The sequence below is a fragment of the Triticum aestivum genome, chromosome 1D (assembly GCF_018294505.1).
Source record: "Triticum aestivum cultivar Chinese Spring chromosome 1D, IWGSC CS RefSeq v2.1, whole genome shotgun sequence".
In the NCBI taxonomy this organism is placed as follows: domain Eukaryota; kingdom Viridiplantae; phylum Streptophyta; class Magnoliopsida; order Poales; family Poaceae; genus Triticum; species Triticum aestivum.
Window position 1 is genome coordinate 8,097,132 of NC_057796.1, and position 21,212 is coordinate 8,118,343.

At 45.3% G+C, this 21,212-nt stretch overlaps 1 protein-coding gene and 1 pseudogene across 1 annotated transcript; both read left to right on the forward strand.

The window, feature by feature from the left end:
- The first annotated feature begins 2,746 nt into the window (after positions 1-2,746).
- LOC123156797 (disease resistance protein RPM1-like) lies at positions 2,747-6,286 on the forward strand (annotated as a pseudogene).
- Positions 6,287-9,689: 3,403 nt separating this feature from the next.
- LOC123156805 (trimethyltridecatetraene synthase) lies at positions 9,690-19,945 on the forward strand. Its single transcript, XM_044574990.1, has 5 exons — positions 9,690-9,788; positions 12,070-12,222; positions 14,735-15,348; positions 19,223-19,487; positions 19,571-19,945. Exons 1-5 carry the CDS (start codon positions 9,690-9,692, stop codon positions 19,943-19,945), a joined length of 1,506 nt encoding a protein of 501 aa, XP_044430925.1.
- The last annotated feature ends 1,267 nt before the right edge of the window (positions 19,946-21,212 follow it).

Here is a 21,212-nt window from a genome sequence, read left to right on the forward strand (position 1 = left end):
TACTCCCTGCTAACTTTTCTTATTGGATTTTCAAGGTGCTTTAGTCATTTGCACACTTGTCCCATCTGTGTATATTTGTTCAGTATCTCAAATGTTAATTTGTGGGTACATACTCATCTTAGTTCTGTAGGTTGCAGAGATAAGGACCGGTTGCACAACAGCAGTCAAGTGATGTAGCATATGTCCTCATTTCCTTGATCTCATCAAAGCATGGATATTCAAATTAATGTTGTGCAAGTATTTCATAATATATTTATTAAACTCTAAATATATTTACAACAGACTACCCTATGCTCGCGGCGTGGCGGGGGACAGGGTTTTGCTGCTGCTGTGGGGCTCCTAGAAGTTGATGACTTGATGCAGCATATCATGGTGCACAACCATGAAGTACAAGTGGCTACCACAGTGACCACACCCAACCAGCAACACGTATACATGCTTCTGTGCATCACTATGTCCTCAGGTATTTTACTGGTTTGTGTACTCATATCTCTTTTGCTCTATAGCACTGCACTTTGTAAAAAAACAGAAGAAAAGAAAAAAAGGTAGGTTGCTATGCATGGTTGGAATTTGTTTCAAGCCCTCCTGGGCACTTTTGTCGGATTGTAAATTAAATCTGCTAGCTGGGCATTTCAAACTATTGATTCTTTCAAGTCACCCTAAAGGGAGATTGACATTCAGTTATGAGATTATTGCTGAAGTTATGACCAAATGGGCGTTGGTGGTTTCCTCACTCATCCATTTTATGATTTTATCATATAATAATGATAGGGATTGATAGTTCAATCAAGGGTTCTAGACCAAACAAAAAAGGCAGCATCAAGATAATTTGCATTGTACCTGAGCTGATTAAAACAACTCTTTGATTAACCAGCTAAAAATATATTTATACAATGCGTTTTATTCGGACATTTATTAAATAAATTTCATATAATTTTATATTGCATAAATAGACGGGTGCGGCAACGCGCGCTTCAATGATCTAGTTGGTGATAGTGATAGAGGCAGAGATGAGGTCCCAAGCATATTGAAGTTGAGCTACAGGCACTTGACATGTGAAATGAAGCAATGCTTTGCCTTCTGTGCAGTCTTTCCCAAGGACTATGAGATGGAAAAGGACATGTTGATCCAACTATGGATGGCAAATGGTTTTCTTCAAGAAGAGGTTACAATTAATGGATTTAGTACAGAAAGGAGAATTGATTTTCAATTATTTGGTTTGGAGATCCTTCCTCCAAGATGTGAAGGCCGCGCCACCCGTACCTAGAGTTCGTCCGCCGGTCGTTCTGACCGGCTGCCCTAGAGAGTCTTTTTCCCGAGCCCTTGCTCCGAATATTTCTCTCTCCCACCGGCCATCTTGATTGGCGTGTTTCTTTTTGGTTTTCCGATCTATGCTTGATCGGTTTGCATCGTCCGCCGCTGTCGTCGACCCCTATCGCGCGCCTCTACTCCAACACCGGCGCGACCGGCCGGCCTCTCCTCCGACCCGGCGCCCGCGTGTGTCGAGGCGGCCCGCCAGGGCTGCCGCCGTCCGCGCGTTGGCCCGCCTTTGCCCTTCGCCGGCGTCGCCGCCTTGCTCTGACCGGACTCATGCATCGCCCCGACCCGGCAGTCTCGCACGATGCGGTGGCCCATCAATGCCGCCGTTCGCGCACCGGCCCACCTGTCGATCCACGCCGTCCATCGCCACCCGCCTCCGCCGTGTCTGCACGGCGGCCCTAAGGTGTGCCTCGCCGGCCTCGTCCCCGGTCGCTTCAGGCTCGTCGGTTGCCTCGAGCTCGGGCGCCGCTGCTCCATTGGTCGCTCGGGCTTAGCTGGCCGGGCGCCAGCGCTGCTTTGGCAGCCCGGGTGTCGGTGCTGATACGCTCCTCTGCACGTCGTCCGACGCCGTCCGTCGTCGCCGGCTTCATCTCGGACTCCGCCATCATCCTGCCTCCACCGAGCGGCGTCCTCGACCTCGCGCACGATTGGATTGATCACCTGCCAGCCGCTGCGATCTGCTACCCCATCTACGCTGCGCGACCGACCTGGCTCGTCGGTTGCGCGCGCGTCCGCAGGTCCCGTGAAGACTTTTTCGAGTACAGCGCGCCTCTTCATCGATCGAGCATCGGGCTACCACTGCGTCGCCCCATCGGGCCGCAGCACCGCCACCCCGTGGTTGTCCTCACGGCTGCATCGACTCGTACGCTGCCGCTGCGTTGCCCCTTCGGGCCGTAGTGCCGCGTTATGCGGTCCCCGCCGCCGCCCCAAGGCCGTCCCTGCGGTTACACCGACCCGCGCTACGCCGCTGTGCTGCCCCTTCTGACTGTAGCGCTGCGGACCGTGGTCCCCGCAAGCGCCCTAAGGTCTTCCGCCGTCGCCCCGACCTGCCCGCCGGCATTGCGTCGCCCCTTCGGGTCATAGCGCAACGGCCCGCGGTCCACCGCCGTCCCCGCGCATCGACCTCTCGTGATATGCGTCGTGCCTCCTCACTTGGCGTGGGCACGCCACCATACGCGCTGGTCTTCGTCATGCTGTCGGGTTCTTCGCCTACTTCGAGCACCGCCGCCACGCAACTAACCTAGCCGCCGTTGCTGTTAGGCCGCCGCCGCTCATCTTCGGCCGCCACTACCGCTACCTTCGTAGCCACCGCCGCCCGTCCACCCCCTCGTCTTTCTCCAAGCACCAACCCATCGCCAGCGTCACCGTCATCTACCCTGACCACTTCGTCTACTCCGACCACCATTGGTGACATCGGCCCACGCCGATGGACACCGCAATCGTCGTCGACATCTTCTCTGTGGGCCCCTCCGACTTCTCCAACATGGCGTACATCTTCTGCAGGTCCCTCGTCTATGCATGCCCGGTGCTGACAACACGGATGCGTGCCTTCGTCCACGACGTGTCCCCTGGCCTGGCAAGCCTAGTGTGGCACTTCGTCAACTTTGTATTCGTCTGTCTACGCGTGCTCGGTGCTGGCAACACCGATGTGTGCCTTCATCTACAACGTGTCCCTGGGTTTGGCACACCCGACACGACGCTTCATCAACACCATCTTCTTCCCGACGCACCACTATTTCGACACCATTGCGCCCATGACTAACTCGGCGCCTCCTTGCGGCCGCGGCTCCACGACGACTCCCTCGACACCGGCTACCCCGACTCGACATCGACCACGGCGTTCTTCACACGGCTAAACCACCCTACGCTCTCGGTTACCTCGACATCGGCACAAAGGGTTATCATCCGCTTGAGCAACTTGTCGGCCTCCTCTACAGTTAGCACGTCTGCGGCGCGACAACGTCCACGACGCCCCCGCTACAACTGCGGGGGGGGGGGGGGGGGGGTGTCTGCCTGTCGGCTGCTATTCTCTCTAGTCTGACCGTCCGCGACGCTCCTGTTGTTCGCAACGCTACCGCTACGACTTCGGGGGGATGTTAGAGATATATTTGGGATACATGTATTTGGTAGTCTAGGATTTGTAATCTATCTCCTACCTTATCTCCAGGAGAGGTGTTTTGCCCTTCAAGTCTTGTACTCAATATATACTCCCCTCGAGGCTCAATAATACGTCCGTCATATTCTGCCAATCCCTCGCTATCTCTTCTAACACAGTCGATTTGTTATCACTTCGAGAAAGCATGAAGTGTCACTGTCGGCAACTAGGGAGTCTGCAATTCACTTGGAACCTCTACAAGAATATCACTCCTGGCTGTTATTTTGCAATGGAGCCTTTTGGAATAGTAATGACAAAGAGTGCCCGGTGGAGCTGCAGGAATTGGCTCGTAAGTTCATAACAAAGTGTCAAGGCTTGCCTATTTCTATTGCTTGCATTGGCCGCCTACTCTCCTTGAAACCCCCAACTTATGCTGAATGGGAGGATGTGTACAGGGGTTTGGATTCTCAGTTGGCAAAATATGTCATCCCCGATGCTCATATGATCCTAAAGGTCAGCTTGGAGGACCTTCCGTATGATTTGAAGAATTGTTTCCTACACTATGCATTGTCCCCAGAAGATTATGTATTGAAGAGGAAGAAGACAATGAGGTAGTGGATTGCGGCGGGGTTTATCAGGGAAAAAGATAAGAGCAAAACATTGGAGGAAGTGGCAGAGGGATACTTGGTTGACCTTGTGAATCGAAGCCTATTACAAGTAGTGGAAAGGAATTATGCCGCACGACTGAAAGATTGTCGGATGCATGATGTCATATGCCTTCTCACTAGTAGAAAACAGGGCTTTGGTTCGGCCAGAAAAGAGCATTAATCCCGGTTGCATTACGAACCGGGACTAATGTGAGCATTAGTCCCGGTTCGAGCGGCTAGGAGACTAAAAGGTCCGATGCCCATTAGTACCGGTTCGTGGCACCAACCGGTACTAAAGGTTAGACCTTTAGTCCCGGTTCGAGCCACCAACCGGTACTAATTGGGTTTGAGGCATTAGTACCGTTTCATGGCACAAACCGGTACTAAAGGTCCCATTTTCCAACTCTACCCCCCCCCCCCCCCCCCCGCCCCCCCTGGATCGCCTTTTCAGTTTTGTAAAAAGCAAAAGAAAATGATAAAAACTTCAAAAATTGAAATCCTTCCAGATGTAGTTATGTTACTACATGTACTAGTTAGGAAAATTTAAAAACTTAAATTTTGACATGTTTTGCAAAAAGTGTAGGAAAAATGTAAAACGGCTATAACTTTTGCATATTATGTCAGAAAAAAGGTATAATATATCAAAATGTTCAGCATGAAAATCCGCATCCGATTTTGACCGCCTACGGCCTGTTTGCAAATTTTTAGAATCCTCAAATTCTAAAAGGAAAAAAAGTTATGCTCAAATTTCTGTTTTTTTGAATTTTTGATAAATCTGGTCAAACTATTTATTCAAGAAGTATTAGTGTTACTAAATAAATATTCAATAATATTAGTGTTACTAAATAATTATTTCAGTTTTTTTGAATTTCGGTCAAATGTGGTCAAACTGTGGTCAAACAATGGTCAAACTAATTATTCAAGAAATATTAGTGTTACTAAATAATTATTTTAGTTTTTTTGAATTTTGGTCATATCTGGTCAAACTGTGGTCAAACTATGGTCAAACTACTTATTTAAGAAATATTAGTGTTACTAAATAATTATTGTTTTTTAGAACAATAGTTTCAAACTCAAACAGTGAAATGTGTGACTTCATGCTCAAGCTAAATTCCTGAGGTTAATAGGATTGACATCTTACTATTGTCAGAAGAACAACAAGTGCAGACTTGGAAACGAGGGAGAATAGAACCCGGAAGTAAAGCGTGCTCAGGCTGGAGTAGTGAGAGGATGGGTGACCGTCCGGGAAGTTAGATGATTTGGAATGATGAGGGGTGATTAGAGATTAGAGGTTAAATTGAGCAGTGATGAGGGGTGATTAGAGATTAGAGGTTAAAATAATTCAGCAATTTGAAAATAAAAAAAAATCAAAGAAAAATTTCAAAAAAAATTTCAAAAAAAAATCATAAAATTTCCTTTAGTACCGGTTGGTGTTACCAACCGGGACTAAAGGTGGACCTCCAGGCAGTGGCCACGTGGAGGGCCTTTAGTCCCGGTTTGTGTAAGAATCGGGACTAAAGGCCCTTTTTCTACTAGTGTCTTGCCCTCAACAAAGCCGAGGAGGAATGCTTCCTTAAAGTTTATGATGGCTCTAGTACTAGGGCATTCTCTGTAGAGGATGAACGCCCCGTATTGGTCCAGGGGAAACCCTTGAACGACTGAGCCTGGTGCAGCACAACTCTGTGCACTCCATGCATTCGAGAGGTATATCAACGTTTATTTGCTGAAGCCTATTATAACATCTTCGAATCTGCTGTCTATGTTGGATCCGCAAGGTACCCTTATTAAAATGCTGCCCAATGAGATATTTGACTTGTTTAGTCTGCGGTATTTGGGTTTTAGAGATACCGAGATTGAAACCCTGCCTGAAGCTGTGTGGGAAGGTTAAAAAAATTGGAAGTCTTGGATGCTTGAGATTCTAAGCTGACGTATTTGCCAAACAATGTTGTAAAACTTCAGAAGTTGAGATATCTGCACTCACACACATTTCAGTGATGCATGAGATGTACATGAAATTGGAGTCAAGGTGCCTAATGGCATGCATCATTTGGCTGGATTGTGGCCTCATTTGTGCCTAGAAGCCATTCTGGAGTTTATGCATGAAGTTGGAGCTCTGATAGAGCTAAGAACACGTGGTGTCACTACTAGGGAAAAACCTAGCAGTAGTGCGGGTCTAAGGGCTATCAGTAGCACGGGGTACCGCGCTACTGATACGGCGCTATAGCTAATGTTTAGCAGTAGCGCGTTTTGACGCGTGCCACTGCTATACCTACTTAGCAGTAGCGATTTCTAAACCAGCGCTACTGCTAAGTGCCTTAGCAGTAGTGTTTTCTTGTCCAGCACTAAAGAGCGCTACTACTATATTTTCACATATCTTTTTTTTGCTACATATTTGTGATGTTTTTGTACAGGTTTTATACAGTATTCTAATCACATCATAAACATGCCATATGCTCATCGTATCATACACATAATAGTCTCATCACATCATCTAACACAAATCCTGTCGTCACATCATAATTACGATATAGCTATACAAGTTACAAGACATGTCTCGTCGTACATAATGTAGTACTTCTTGAGGCGTTGGTTCGTATCCCTCTCTTGCACTAGCGTGAACCTAAACTAACTATTTTCCGCTTCGGCTCTGCTATCGAACCCTCTCTGGCTGTCGCTCGGAAACCGGTACACCTGGGCCTGACACTCCGGCCACTCATCGTATACTCCCGGCGTAGCACTTCTTCGCCATCGATGATCTATGCACCTGCATCGTCACATGAGTCGATAATATGCAACATATATAGTTGAGCAACAGAAAGAGACAGACTTGGCAAAAATAGAAGCAACATATCATAAGCATAAATAACAAAGTTCATCATACCCAAAATGCCCTAACTAGAGTCATCTTCGCTAGTTGAGGAGGACAATTTAATTACATCACAAATAAAGTTTCATCGTGCATAACTCAAAGTTTCGTCATAGAGAAAGTATGGACTAAACGGACACATTGTCATATATCGTCAATCACTCCAACATATCGTGCCATCCATCCAAGTCTGGGACGTAGTCCCCGAGCGCAGCGAAAGGCTTCAGGTCGAGACGCTGAGCGACTACTCATGTTCGGACATCTTCCCGCGAAATTTGCCCTTCTTCGTAGAACATCCTTGTTTTTAAGGACCTCTTCATGATGATTTGGGCAAGTTCACGCTGGATGTGATAGAACTCAGCTCAAAGTCGATGACCCAGGATATCTCCTAGGTTCTTTGCCCATCGCAGAATATCGGCATCGCCGGAACTAGGTGACATGCGAAGGTTCTGTTGATCCAGTTTGTACTCCAGCATGTGGTGGATGACATAGAATCCATCACTAAGAGTACCACTCGGTTGTTGGATGCAGCAGAAGTCGGTCTTATGGCCGAAGGTGGGCGCGCGGTTCCTTGTCTTCTTCAGTGTGATCTTCCACCCCATAGGCCGTAGCTAAAGATAGCACTGTCGACAACAGACTTGATGTGGGAGCAATCATTTTTTTTCATGTTCTTAGATGAGTCCAAGTAAAGAGCGTGGGAGAATAGAGGGTAAAGGATGATGAGGACGGCGCGCCTGTCGCTGCGCAAAATAAGTACACCTCAAATTAGCCTCCACGCGTGCAAATGAATGATTGAAATTGAAGGAAGGATATCCGCGCGGATGAATTACATGGGATGATAAGGCACGCGAATCGTCTCCTTGTCCTTATTGCCGACCATGAAATCGGCAATGTAGTTACTCGCATATTCACGGTGCTTTGGGCAGACTGCAAAGAAGCCCTCGTGCATGAAGTACGGGTCAAAGACACAGATATAAGGTATCTGCTCAATCTTGATGATGTAGTTCATGTACAAGGCAAAAATGCTCAATCTTGATGATGTAGTTCATGTACAAGGCAAAAAGGCAGACAAATGTAAAATCCAGCTTTTCAAGTGAAACATGTCGAAGATGTAATCGAATCGAAGGACAAACTTCTCCGCGGGGAATGTGTGGACGTACAACCTTTGTTGCGGCACGTTAACCACGTAGAGCGGGTATCCTGGATTTTTCGAGGCGATCAGGCTTTTCTCTCTCCGCAACAGATCGTCATGAAGTCTCCTTAGAACGTCGTATATGGCCTCTACCGCTGCCTTAGGTAGGATCGGATCACCGGGATATGCCATTTTGCCTCACCTATGATAGGTATACGGTCTTGAAAACGAGGCTGCGGAGGCGGCTGGATCATAGAAGCAACTTTTCCTTTCCTCGGTCTCTTCATATGCTTCTTTGCTACTGGAAGTGAGCCTATAATACATTCATCCTCCGGCAATTCAGGCACCAACTCATCACGCTCAAACCCTGAGTAGTCATACTGCCGAGCCATGAATCCTCTGTCATCATAGGCGCCAGTATTGAGATACTTTAGAGGGTCATCGTCATCCTCGTCGATGGCATCATGCATTGCTTCTTCGACGGCAGCGACGTCATCAGCCACAAATGGAGCCTCTTCCCCACCTGGCATGACAGGCGACGCTAATTGGGTAGGTGGGGTGTTGGTGTTCATATCTTGTTGAGTCTGCTTAGTCGTGGGTGTGCTCCCAGCCGTCTCCAGACGAAGCAGACTCTTCAACCACAACAGGACCCAACGCTTGCAATCGCCAAGCCGCCGCGGAGTCTCATCGTCATCTCCCCCTAGTGCTACCCGAGGAGCCAAATTCTCGTGGCCCGGTTCGACACTGGCCACGAAAACCTTGAAGACGTCAGGGGGGATCGGCCGGCTGTCAAACAATTGTTCCTTGGGCTTCACTATTGTCGCCTTTCCCACGTCCACCTTCTGGCCGCTGATGGTGTACAGTATGGTGCACGGGGTTACGTCGGCCTACAATGACATGTCTGCGATGTGAGACATTCGAAAGGCAACGGAAACGTGAGATTATACATATATTGAAGAGGGCCCGTGTGACAGGTACCGTGAGGGCGTCTAGCTCAGCCAAGGACGAAGCCCCGCCGAGCACGCCAGAGACAGAGGACGGGCTTCTATGAGCAGGTGCGGGAGTGGGTGCGGGAGCAGGTGCTGTTGTGTGAGTAGGTGCTGAAGATGTTGGAAAGGGGAAAGTCCGCTGGCTCTTTATTTGGATTTTGCTTGCTCCAATTGACGATAGTCGGAATCAACACACCATACGAAGCTGCCATTTCCTCTCTTGCCGCAGCTACTGCTGCTTTGACTGTCTCAGCTGATTTCTTATCAACCGCAATCTCAACCTTCTTGTCGATGTTTTCTTCGTTTGACCTCTGCCTCCTTCTTTGTCAAAGTTATCTCAACAGTGGCATTCTCCTTAACAGGACTAGCCCGGTCGGCAGTCCAGACCACCTGTGGGTTCCCATGAAGGATATGGCCGCCAACTGCCAGGGTCCCTTTGTGCATTGAACACGGCAAAGTAGAACATGTCACAAGGTGGGGCACAGAAGAATCCTATGGCAAAGGACTGCCGATAGTAGGTACTTTGTGAATAGAGGAGAATGGGTCGCACTACCAAATCTCCGTCATAGTGAAACTTGTCCAGGAGTGAGGCATCGTTGTTGAACTATCGGATAGCCAAAGCTTTCTGCCATGGAGAGCAATGGTGGTGCAGCTGCAAGTAGCAGGAAGAACAGACTGGCATGACGACCCATGGTGCTTGAAGTTGAATGGAAACAGAGACTCCATGCATGAAAAGCCGGTGAGCAACTGATGAGATAAGTGCAGGGATGAGCTTGTGGAGGGGAAAGTAGAACTGATACCGAGTCAATGGAGCTTGATCACTGGAAAGAGGATCTGGGCAGCGCGGCGGTGCCAGGACTCCCAATTAGTCAACTAATCGACTATCGTCTGCCTCTCATAGTTTAAAATTTTGCACTATATGGTCGACATTATCATCATGTGCTAAAATGTTATAGGCCTATGAATTTTCTTTTCACGCTATTCGAAACATGCTTCCAATTTACAAATAAAATAAGAATTAACAACACTTACAAAAACCAAGAGTGTAAGTAAGTTGGATGTCTTCTTCTCATTAGCCACTTATTTCACCTTGGTCCAGATAAAATTGATGCTTGTGGCTAAACTCGATATGCAGTCGGATTATCTTCAGGGGCAAGACTGTATTTGTATTGAGAAATCTTCGAAGAATAGTGGATATGCTCATTCCACCGTCTATTACCTTTATCACCGTTGACATGGAAGGCCTTTGACTGCCATCATTTAGCACGCACCACATTGCAAGCTTCATCATTTGAATCACTTGCTCCTGGTGCGAGGCCATGCCGTCACTATGCTTGTCAATCAGATCACTCATTTGATTATCTCGAGCCTTTCCTCGTAACAAATTGATGAGGTGAGGCAGAAAATTATCAATATTTTTTCTCCCACTTATTAGCTCCATGACAACTACATCAAAGCTGTAGACATAAACTTTTTCAGTGACTTGCTAGGTTAACCATTCAGGTCCCATATACCCAGGCGTCCCTCTCATCATCGTTATTACCTAGCTTTGATCCTTGTCTATTAGCTTAGATAGTCTAAAATCAGCCACTTTGGCATTCAAGTTCTCATCTAAGAGAATATTTTGTGGTTTGATGTCCAAATGAGCTATCTTTCGCCCGCACTCCTCATGAAGATAGCATAGGCCTTTGGCAATATCCACAATGATTCCACAACGCGTGTGCCAATCTAGTGGGGCATTGTCGTGGCGGTAATAGATGCATCTTTCAAGGGACCCTCCCGACATATATTCGCACACAAGAAGCCGAACCATCATAGAAGAGGGTTTTAAGAAACGTGTGGCCCGGTGAAGGAGCCTTCGTTGTTGGTCCACGATGTTGAGAGCTTGGCTGTGGGATATTCGGTGAAGTTCAACTGCGCCTCAGAGAGCAATTGTGCTGAAGCTGCTACTATGATGAAGAGGAGATTGGCAGGACCATGGTTGCTGTTGGAGGTTGTAATAAGATGAATCAATTCTTGGTCTATGACTATGAGAAGCCGGGAACGAGGGGGACGAGCTTGCAGAGGGGAAAAGTTGAACCTGAAAGAAATTGCCTCCCTTGCAGAGTAGAAAAGTCCATTGTTCGGCTCTGCTGGCCCAAGTCAGTGATTGTCGGGGTTAGCTGCCGGCTGAAGCATATAGAATGTTAGTAGACGTCTGGCTCAACTATATAGAATGTCCCTTATTTTGTCGTAAAGGCATGTAAGTACTACTTAGAGCAGCATCAGGGATCACTAATTAAGGTTGTACATCTTATTTGGATTTAAATTTGCTCGAGATGGCAAGGTCTTGAAATAGTCGTTCTAGTCGTTTTTGTGACGTGACAATTTGAGTTAATAAAACACACTTTATGGGGAAAAGGCCATTCTTCTCATCCTGTAATCAGTTGCAGACGGTAAGCATTAGCATTCTTTATCTTATCAACACGAAGTGGCATGGACTACCGATCAACAGTTATTTAAATAAATGAATGAGTTGCCATTTGGCAACCATGGACAGTTTTGTTACCATTGGAGTATGCATGTGTCTCCATGATGAGGATTTCCGACCACGACGTTCCAGTTGCTCAATACCATATTATTCCACTTGCAACACAGCGCCTCTCTTCCACATTAGGCTGTGTGATATGAGTATTCTGCTCATCAGTTAGTGGTAGTTCCTGTTGCATGCATACTTCCTTCAGCATGGTCAACTTTGTTCTTGAGAGCATGGCCATGTGCTCTTGGAAACTCAATCTGGGAACGATGTTGCTGTAAATTACAAAGACTATTTAGTTTCATGATGAAATTAGGGAGCTAAGCTATACTCCTGTTATTGATTTTTTTGGGTCTTATTTGTCATATCGGAAGCAGAATTAATTCCTTTTAAGTGTTTTTTGATAGCTCCAAAGAAGGTTTGTGGCGAGCTGAGGACAATGGGTCGGACGACTGAATCATCATAGGAGAGGGTTTGTAGATCTTGTGGCCCGTGTGACCGAAAGTTTGACGCCTTCTTTGAGATCATGCTCGAGCAGGCACAACACCTCGACCACGAGAATGGTTGTGGCCTTGTCGGCGCCCTTATTGGCCTTATGAAGGATCACCAGGGCTCTGAATTCAGGTTTAGTAGAGATGTCATAAAGGGGATACTAACGGTACGTATGAATTAAGGCGGTAAACTAAAACCGCTTACAAGGAGCACTTTACTTAAATACTCTCTCCGTATTAGAATATACTAGAAGGGTTGGGCGTGCCTGGCAGCGTCATTGGTTTGCATACCTGCAGAGCATCTAATCTTAGCAACGTAGGTTTTATTAATTGTCTTTCTATTCTGGTGACGTAAGTTCCATTGATTTTTCACTTTTTTGGTGCGCACTCCATGTACTTCACTTCCCGCACTGCTTACGTCGACGAAGAGAATTCCATGTACTCCCTCCGTTCACTTTTATAAGTCATTTCAGACAAGTGAAATTGAGCTGTTTTGCACAATGTTTGAAACATCAACAAAGCCTTATAAAAGTGAACATAGGGAGTACTTTGCTTGTGTACTGCATGTTCCTTCGTTCTTCACTGTCTGCCCAAAGCTGTTTCAAAATAGTTATTGGAACAGTTTTGTTGAAAGATGTTTTTGAATCTGTTTGTATGTGTGTAGTATGTTTAGGTTTTACACATCAGATTTTTCAAACTTGTCTGAATACTTGTTCTAACACAAACTCAACAAGCAAAACCTAGTACAACGGCATTGTTTTACAAAGAAATATTCAATAGGAAATAACGTACATAAGCAAAACCTAGCAAATAGGAAACAGGGAACAACACAATTAAAGTAAAATGAAACTAAACCTAGCCCTGTTCATTTCTAGTTGTTGTATGGGATTACAGCCTTGTTCTTCTTCTTAGCTTCTTTTTCTCGTTTTGCTCTGGCTAGCCCCATTGTGACATCATAGATGATTCTCCATGACTTGTAGGTGGTGAATGCATTTATTGCTGCATACTTGATAAGCTTGTCTGGCAACAGACAAACCCCCCACAAAGTATGGTCTTCGTTGCGGTCGATTTTGGTCTTCATGACATAGTAGTGAATGTCGAGCCTGCTGGCAACGTTAGTATATCACTGCATGCCTAGCTGGATAGACTTCCACATTGCTCATGTAGGAAAACACCTAACTTGTTTGTTTCACTCCAATATCTCATCGCAGTTTCTTGTTTTATGCGTGGTTGATAATCGATCAAGGAATAGTTTGGAGTCATGCAGTAAATACTAGAATTCATAGCTAGTATTCCAGGACAACATGCTTCCATCTAAATTGAAGATACAATTAGCTCACTAGTAACTGCTACTATTCCAGGACTATATGATTCCATCTAAATTGAAGCTATGGCTGGCTAACTTGTTACTAACGCTATGTTTTAGTTGGGGCGAGGAAGATGTCCACGTTGTGATGGACTATATATATACACAGTACCAACCAAATGCCTAATAAGATCATCCCAAAGCTATGTATGTAGTCATCAGTATATCAGCGCATGCATAGCTGCATGTAATTTGTTTATGTTGTATATTATCTTCTCTTTCTCTTCACATGAAGAATGCATGCATAGACACAATATGTGTGACTCAATAGAAATAAGCATCTACGTGTTTGGGCTACTCAAAGATGTTTTTTGGATATCTCATCCGATAAGTAATCATGATTAAGCATAACAAACCTACTACATCATTTATTCTATCTTGGTTAACTTGGAAAATCACTATTTGGTCTGCTGATCTGGATGTAAATTTTATTATTTCTAGTGTTTGTTGTACTGCCTTGATTGTTGATGAATAGATCAATAGTTTTCTCGCAAAAAAAAATCCCAGCAAAGTGGCATTGGTGCAACGTGAGGTTGGTAATGACCATGGACAGAAAATGGCGGCATCCAGATCGGTGTCCTCTGAGGGATACGTATGGCCAAGATGGAGGAGGAGCTCGCGCATGAGGCTTTGGGCAGGTCAGATCGAGCCATTTTGGCGGCTCCATAAGGATGCAGCAGATGAACGCTCGAGGACGAGGCGACCAGTTCGCTCGAGGAGGAGGCGCTAGTAGGCTGCGACATGCAGTGATAGGTTCGTTTTTTATGTGTTATACTTTCTTTTCTTCATCTCCTTTTTGTCTGCATTATTAATGGAGGATGGTTGTTTCCTTCCGTTGGTCCTTTGTCCTAACACGGAGATCGGGGTAATTAGGATTCAGTTGAAATACTCTTTCCGATAGGAACATCCAATGCTTCCTCTATTATTGGACAGATACGTTGCCATAATATAATATATATACTAGAAAAATACCCGTGTGTTGCAACGGAACATAAATAATGCGATTGTGTAAATAAATGGTCATCAAATTCTGCCTGTGAATTATCTTATATTTTGATTAGTAGTTTGGTAAGTAAATTAAAGTAGAATTTGTTTAGAAGGTAAGTAAATTAAGGTGCTTGATTATCATATACATGGAAGGTTGGACGAAGGGGTGGTTGGAAGAAAGGTGAAATGGGAACCTTACGTTCTTTTTAAGTAGTATAAGAGATAAGAGATAAGTTGATTTTGTGGTTCAAATCAAACTGTCAAAACTTCTTATATTTCGATACAGAGGTAGTAATTCATAATGCTTAAATTAAATCTTGTTGTAGAACACATATATCGGAGCCGTCGACACAGGCGCGGTGACCATTATCTGGGCAATGGCAGAGCTGGTCAGGAAGACACATGTGCTGAACAAGGTGCAAGACGAGATCAGGACTGTAGTGGGCAACAAAGAGAGGGTGCAACAAGACGACATGCCCAAGCTCAAGTGCCTCAAGATGGTGGTCATGGAGACGTTGCGACTGCACCCGGTGTTGCCCCTTCTTGTGCCGAGGGAGACCATGAGGCACATCACAGTGTGTGGGTACGACGTGCCGGCAAAGACGAGGATCTTTGTGAACGCATGGGCCATCGGGAGGGACCCGGCCAACTGGGGGGTCAACCCTGAGGAGTTCATCCTGGAGAGGTTCAAGGGCAAGGACGACATGTACTTTAACGGAGGGCAGTTCGATTTCCTGCCCTTCCACGCCGGACGCAGGATGTGTCCCGGGATAGACGTGGGGGTGGCTACCACGGAGTTCACCCTGGCAAACTTGCTCTATTGCTTTGACTGGGACCTCCCGGAAGGGCTGAGGAGTGAGGATATGAACATGGAAGAGGCGGGAGGACTCGCCATCCATAAGAAGACACCTCTCTTGCTTGTGCCGACCAGATACAAGTGGTAGGGCTTGCTGATAATCTGGATCGGTGTGCCAACAGATATGCATAATCGTTAGGGTGTTCCCCTCTTTCCGAAAAAAAATAAGCTTGTTGTTGATGCCATTTATGCCCTGGTCACTTCCAGCAAGGCAAACCACAAGGCCATGATTACTTCATATGTATCACATTATGCATGCCATCTAGACAAGCTGGAGTGGTAAAGGACTTCACTACCAGTCGGTATTATATAAGTATGAATAAGAACTCTTTACTTTTGAGTGGGCGTATTACTCTTCACTTTTGTACGGACCTTCTAATCCCATGGCGTGGCTACTCCTATTATCCCTTCACATGACACAAATTCTCTCTCCCTCAAGCTTTCACTGTTAGCTAAACGCTAACCTACAGAGTAGCTAGCTCTCCCAGGATCAGACGATGAAGATCAGAGGAGTATTTTCTGCTCACGTGATAGCACAGAAGAAGAATAGAGCTGTGTATGGACTCACACATACACACACATGCAACTTGAGTAGAAGCTAGCTCACGTGCTTACCTCGTCAGGTTAAATTTCCTATTTCAGCACGTAGTTCACACTATATGGTCGAGATTACCATCATGTGCTAAAATGTTATAGGCCTATGAATTTTCTTTTCACGCTATTCGAAACATGCTTCCAATTTACAAATAAAATAAGAATTAACAACACTTACAAAAACCAAGAGTGTAAGTAAGTTGGATGTCTTCTTCTCATTAGCCACTTATTTCACCTTGGTCCAGATAAAATTGATGCTTGTGGCTAAACTCGATATGCAGTCGGATTATCTTCCAGGGGCAAGACTGTATTTGTATTGAGAAATCTTCGAAGAATAGTGGATATGCTCATTCCACCGTCTATTACCTTTATCACCGTTGACATGGAAGGCCTTTGACTGCCATCATTTAGCACGCACCACATTGCAAGCTTCATCATTTGAATCACTTGCTCCTGGTGCGAGGCCATGCCGTCACTATGCTTGTCAATCAGATCACTCATTTGATTATCTCGAGCCTTTCCTCGTAACAAATTGATGAGGTGAGGCAGAAAATTATCAATATTTTTTCTCCCACTTATTAGCTCCATGACAACTACATCAAAGCTGTAGACATAAACTTTTTCAGTGACTTGCTAGGTTAACCATTCAGGTCCCATATACCCAGGCGTCCCTCTCATCATCGTTATTACCTAGCTTTGATCCTTGTCTATTAGCTTAGATAGTCTAAAATCAGCCACTTTGGCATTCAAGTTCTCATCTAAGAGAATATTTTGTGGTTTGATGTCCAAATGAGCTATCTTTCGCCCACACTCCTCATGAAGATAGCATAGGCCTTTGGCAATATCCACAATGATTCCACAACGTGTGTGCCAATCTAGTGGGGCATTGTCGTGGCGGTAATAGATGCATCTTTCAAGGGACCCTCCCGACATATATTCGCACACAAGAAGCCGAACCATCATAGAAGAGGGTTTTAAGAAACGTGTGGCCCGGTGAAGGAGCCTTCGTTGTTGGTCCACGATGTTGAGAGCTTGGCTGTGGGATACTCGGTGAAGTTCAACTGCGCCTCAGAGAGCAATTGTGCTGAAGCTGCTACTGTGATGAAGAGGAGATTGGCAGGACCATGGTTGCTGTTGGAGGTTGTAATAAGATGAATCAATTCTTGGTCTATGACTATGAGAAGCCGGGAACGAGGGGGACGAGCTTGCAGAGGGGAAAAGTTGAACCTGAAAGAAATTGCCTCCCTTGCAGAGTAGAAAAGTCCATTGTTCGGCCCTGCTGGCCCAAGTCAGTGATTGTCGCGGTTAGCTGCCGGCTGAAGCATATACTCCCTCCGTCCAAAAATTCTTGTCTTAGATTTGTCTAAATACGGATGTATCAAGTCACGTTTTCGTATTAGGTACATCCGTATCTAGACAAATCTAAGACAAGAATTTTGGGACGGAGGGAGTAGAATGTTAGTAGACGTCTGGCTCAACTATATAGAATGTCCCTTATTTTGTCGTAAAGGCATGTAAGTACTACTTAGAGCAGCATCAGGGATCACTAATTAAGGTTGTACATCTTATTTGGATTCAAATTTGCTCCAGATGGCAAGGTCTTGAAATAGTCGTTCTAGTCGTTTTTGTGAAGTGACAATTTGAGTTAATAAAACACACTTTATGGGGAAAAGGCCATTCTTCTCATCCTGTAATCAGTTGCAGACGGTAAGCATTAGCATTCTTTATCTTATCAACACGAAGTGGCATGGACTACCGATCAACAGTTATTTAAATAAATGAATGAGTTGCCATTTGGCAACCATGGACAGTTCTGTTACCATTGGAGTATGCATCGGTAGAGAACTCGAGCCTCGCCTGTTGTGGCCTAAATTCTGCTGCTGTTTCTAATTTAGCTGAATGTGCAAAGTCCAAAGAACTTGTTTATGATTTGATATATTCCTAGGCTGTGCAGTTTAGCTGAAAATAACAACTCTTCTTGTGCATTTTGCCCAGATAGTTATGACAGTTTTTGCATACATGTACCACCAATCGCCATCTTGCCCCACAATTTCTCTGTCCACGCAATCTTGGATCAGGTCTGTCGTATCTACTGCACCTTGTTGGTTTTCATCTGATCTTACTATTGTCCTGTGTATCGCGCATGGTTCTCATCCACCCATGTCGTACCTTCTGCATAGCTGAGAAATTGTCTGCTTGCTTATGGAATGCACACAATACAATACGGTAGGCTGGCTGTGTATGTATTTATTTATTTGAGTGCTCCCTCGATTCGCCGTCATGAATGTAGCTGTAGATTCACCGCGTACAGCATAGTCATCGCCGTGGCTCTCCCCTGTACCCTTGTGAGTTGTGATGGAGTGATGGTGTCCTTGTCGAAAACATTGTACATAATGAATCTATGGATTCTGCAGGTTGATAGGGCTAACTAATTTAATTAGGTGCTTGATTCCCTTGCTGTTGATTGATTTATTTATCCTCTGCACTAATTCCCCTGCATAAATGTTGCTTTGTGTTTTTTTGGATTGCATCAAATATTCTGAGAGAATGACATGATATCAGTAATCATCACTTTGCATCTGTCGGTTCGTTTGTCTCATGCTATATGACGGACCTTAGCTACATATGTAGTTATGCTTCCCATCCACATTAACAGTATATATCCATACATGGCATGACAAATTATTTGATGTTTGTCTTTGTGCATGTCCTAGATTTCACAAAAATATTGCAAGTATCTGGGAAGGATGCACTAACTGGAGCATGAGTATTAGGTACTTGACCATTGTCATGGATGCATGCTTGAAGTTAGTGCGACTAACTAGTATTATATGTTTCATGTCCTTATCTGATATCAATCTTAAAGTTAGTTAACGATGACTGACCGGCTGGGGATGTCAAGGACTCTGCTAATCTGTTTACTTCCCAGCCTTGTTCTCCAAGACAATGACTAATGTCTCAAGAAACTTGACATGAAAGTTAACTAATCTGCAAGAAAACGACCTTGACTAATGTTGCTAAGCACTGAAGTCGTTGCCGTGGTGTTTCAAAACATGGAGATAAAATAAGTGATTATGGTACATGTGTTAAAAATAGAGTAAGCAGGAAGTCTATTCAATGTCCGGATACTAAGTGATTGTGCAAAATAAGTGTCCTTGACGTTAGCACATGCCTCATGGATGATGCATTGTTATTGCCTCCCATACCCTATATATATCACTCCACGCTCAGCCAAGCAAGCAAGCAAAACACAGTAGTTAACACTGAAGTTCAAGTCATATCCATAGGTATCACGCAAGGGAGATATGGCCGGTGAAGACGAGCTGAAGCTGCTGGGTACATGGGCGAGCCCCTGGGTTTCCAGGGTGAAACTCGCGCTCCACCTCAAGGGCTTGAGCTATGAGAACGTCGAGCAGGACCTCGACAACAAGAGCGACCTGCTCCTCGCCTCCAACCCGGTGCACAAGAAGGTGCCGGTACTCATCCACAACGGCAAGCCAATCTGCGAGTCCGTCGTCATCCTAGAGTACATCGACAATGCCTATGGTACCGTAGGCCCCTCCTTCCTGCCCGTTGACCCATACGAGCGTGCCATTGCTCGGTTCTGGGTAGACTACATTGACGAGAAGGTTTACTCTTATATGTTTTGTGTTGTTGATTTCACAAGTATGTATGTGGTGAGCTGATTAATGTTGCTATTTGGTGCATGCAGCTAGTCATCCCATGGAAAGTGGCGTTCACGGCCGACGGAGAGGAGGAGAAGACCGAGGGGATAAAGCAGATGTTGGCGGCGGTGCACACGCTGGAGGGGGCTCTCAAGGAATGCTCCAAGGGGAAGCCCTTCTTTGGCGGTGATAGCGTTGGATACGTGGACATTGCACTAGGCGGTCTCTTGGCATTTTTGCAGGGAACTGAAGAGTTATGTGGTAGCAAACCCTTTGACATCGCTAACACCCTACTTCTGCTGGCGTGGGTGGAGCGCTTCACCGCCCTGGACGCCGCCAAGGTGGCCCTGCCAGATGTCAGCAAATTGGTTGAGTTTGCCAAGACGAAGCGGGCTCAGATGGCTTTGTCTATCAAGAAGTGAACTAATCTGTCACCTGAATGGTTTAGATCGGAGAATATTTATTAAGTTATGTTTTCTAAAATACATGTGCTAGTATAGTTGTGTATTATCTCCCGTTGGTGTCCCTGTCAAACATGTCATGCATGGAATATTGTACTGAATAAGGAAGATTGAATGATCTTTTGTTATAATATCTTCTTTCTTGTTGAGACTATATTTTGCTTTCATGGAGAGGGAGTGTGGTCCGAGAGCACATCAATCTTTGTTCGATGGAGATGACTCTTAGTGCCCCAACTCTGGCAAGTCACAGAGGTATGGTACGTAGCTTAGACCTTGTCGCAAGAAATGTGCCTTTGATATATAACTCCTCTATGGCAAAATACAGGACCAGGACAGAAGGAGCTGATGGATCACTATTCCGAGTGGGCTGTCATCTCAACCGCATGACATCTTCTCTCTGTTAGAAGTATATAAACGTGTTAGTTATGGATTAGGAGAGATAGAGATAGATTTGGTTAAAACTAACAATGACTTGCCTTGTACTCCAATCCTCTTCCCATGTTGTACTCCTACATATACCCCATATTAGGGTCAGATCAATATGCAACAACAATTCCAGCCATCCTACAATTTCTATACGCTCTAGTGGGCTTTTTTAGATGGGTTTTTTCTTATTAAACCATAGTTATTTGTGTATACCATTATATCAAAATTAAGCATTAGATTAGCACCTAAATGATCACGACTTTTTCCCAAGGGAGGCAAATTTTGTGGTTGATGCATTAGCTAGGCGAGGTCACAATTTACCTGCGACGGTGGCAGACCATATTTCACTTTCGCATATTTTCTTTGGTAGTTAGCTAACGTAATGGCTTATTTCCAGTGGTTTATAAGCCCGAGAAAGGTGACTTATTATTTCTTTCGGACTTTAGCTACATATAGTTATGCCACTCATCGGCATTAATATACTCCTACGAGGCCTGGCAAATTGTTTGATGCCATGTCTTTATACATGTTCTAAGTTCCTTTTCATCAGCACCCAAATGCAAATAGTTTCAGGAGGGATGCACCGCTTGGAGTGTAAGTATTAGGTTCAGACTAGTATGTGATTACAGAGTGTGTAGTGTATCTGCCTGCCATCAACATGCATGCATGCTTGAAGTTAGTGTGACTAACTAGTATTACATGGTTCATGTCTATCTGACGTCAATCTTTAAGTTAGTTAACGATGATTGACCGGCTGGCTATGGCCAGGACTCTGCTAATGATCTTCTTCTTCAAGACAGGA

What these genes read in the sequence shown, in the direction of transcription:
- LOC123156805 (XM_044574990.1), top strand. Translation starts at nt 9,690, where the DNA reads ATGGTGGTGCAGCTGCAAGTAGCAGGAAGAACAGACTGGCATGACGAC. An exon ending in GTGCCGACCAGATACAAGTG is followed by an intron (nt 15,349 to 19,222) that starts GTAGGGCTTGCT and finishes CTGGGTTTCCAG; the next exon opens with GGTGAAACTCGCGCTCCACC. An exon ending in TAGACTACATTGACGAGAAG is followed by an intron (nt 19,488 to 19,570) that starts GTTTACTCTTAT and finishes TGGTGCATGCAG; the next exon opens with CTAGTCATCCCATGGAAAGT.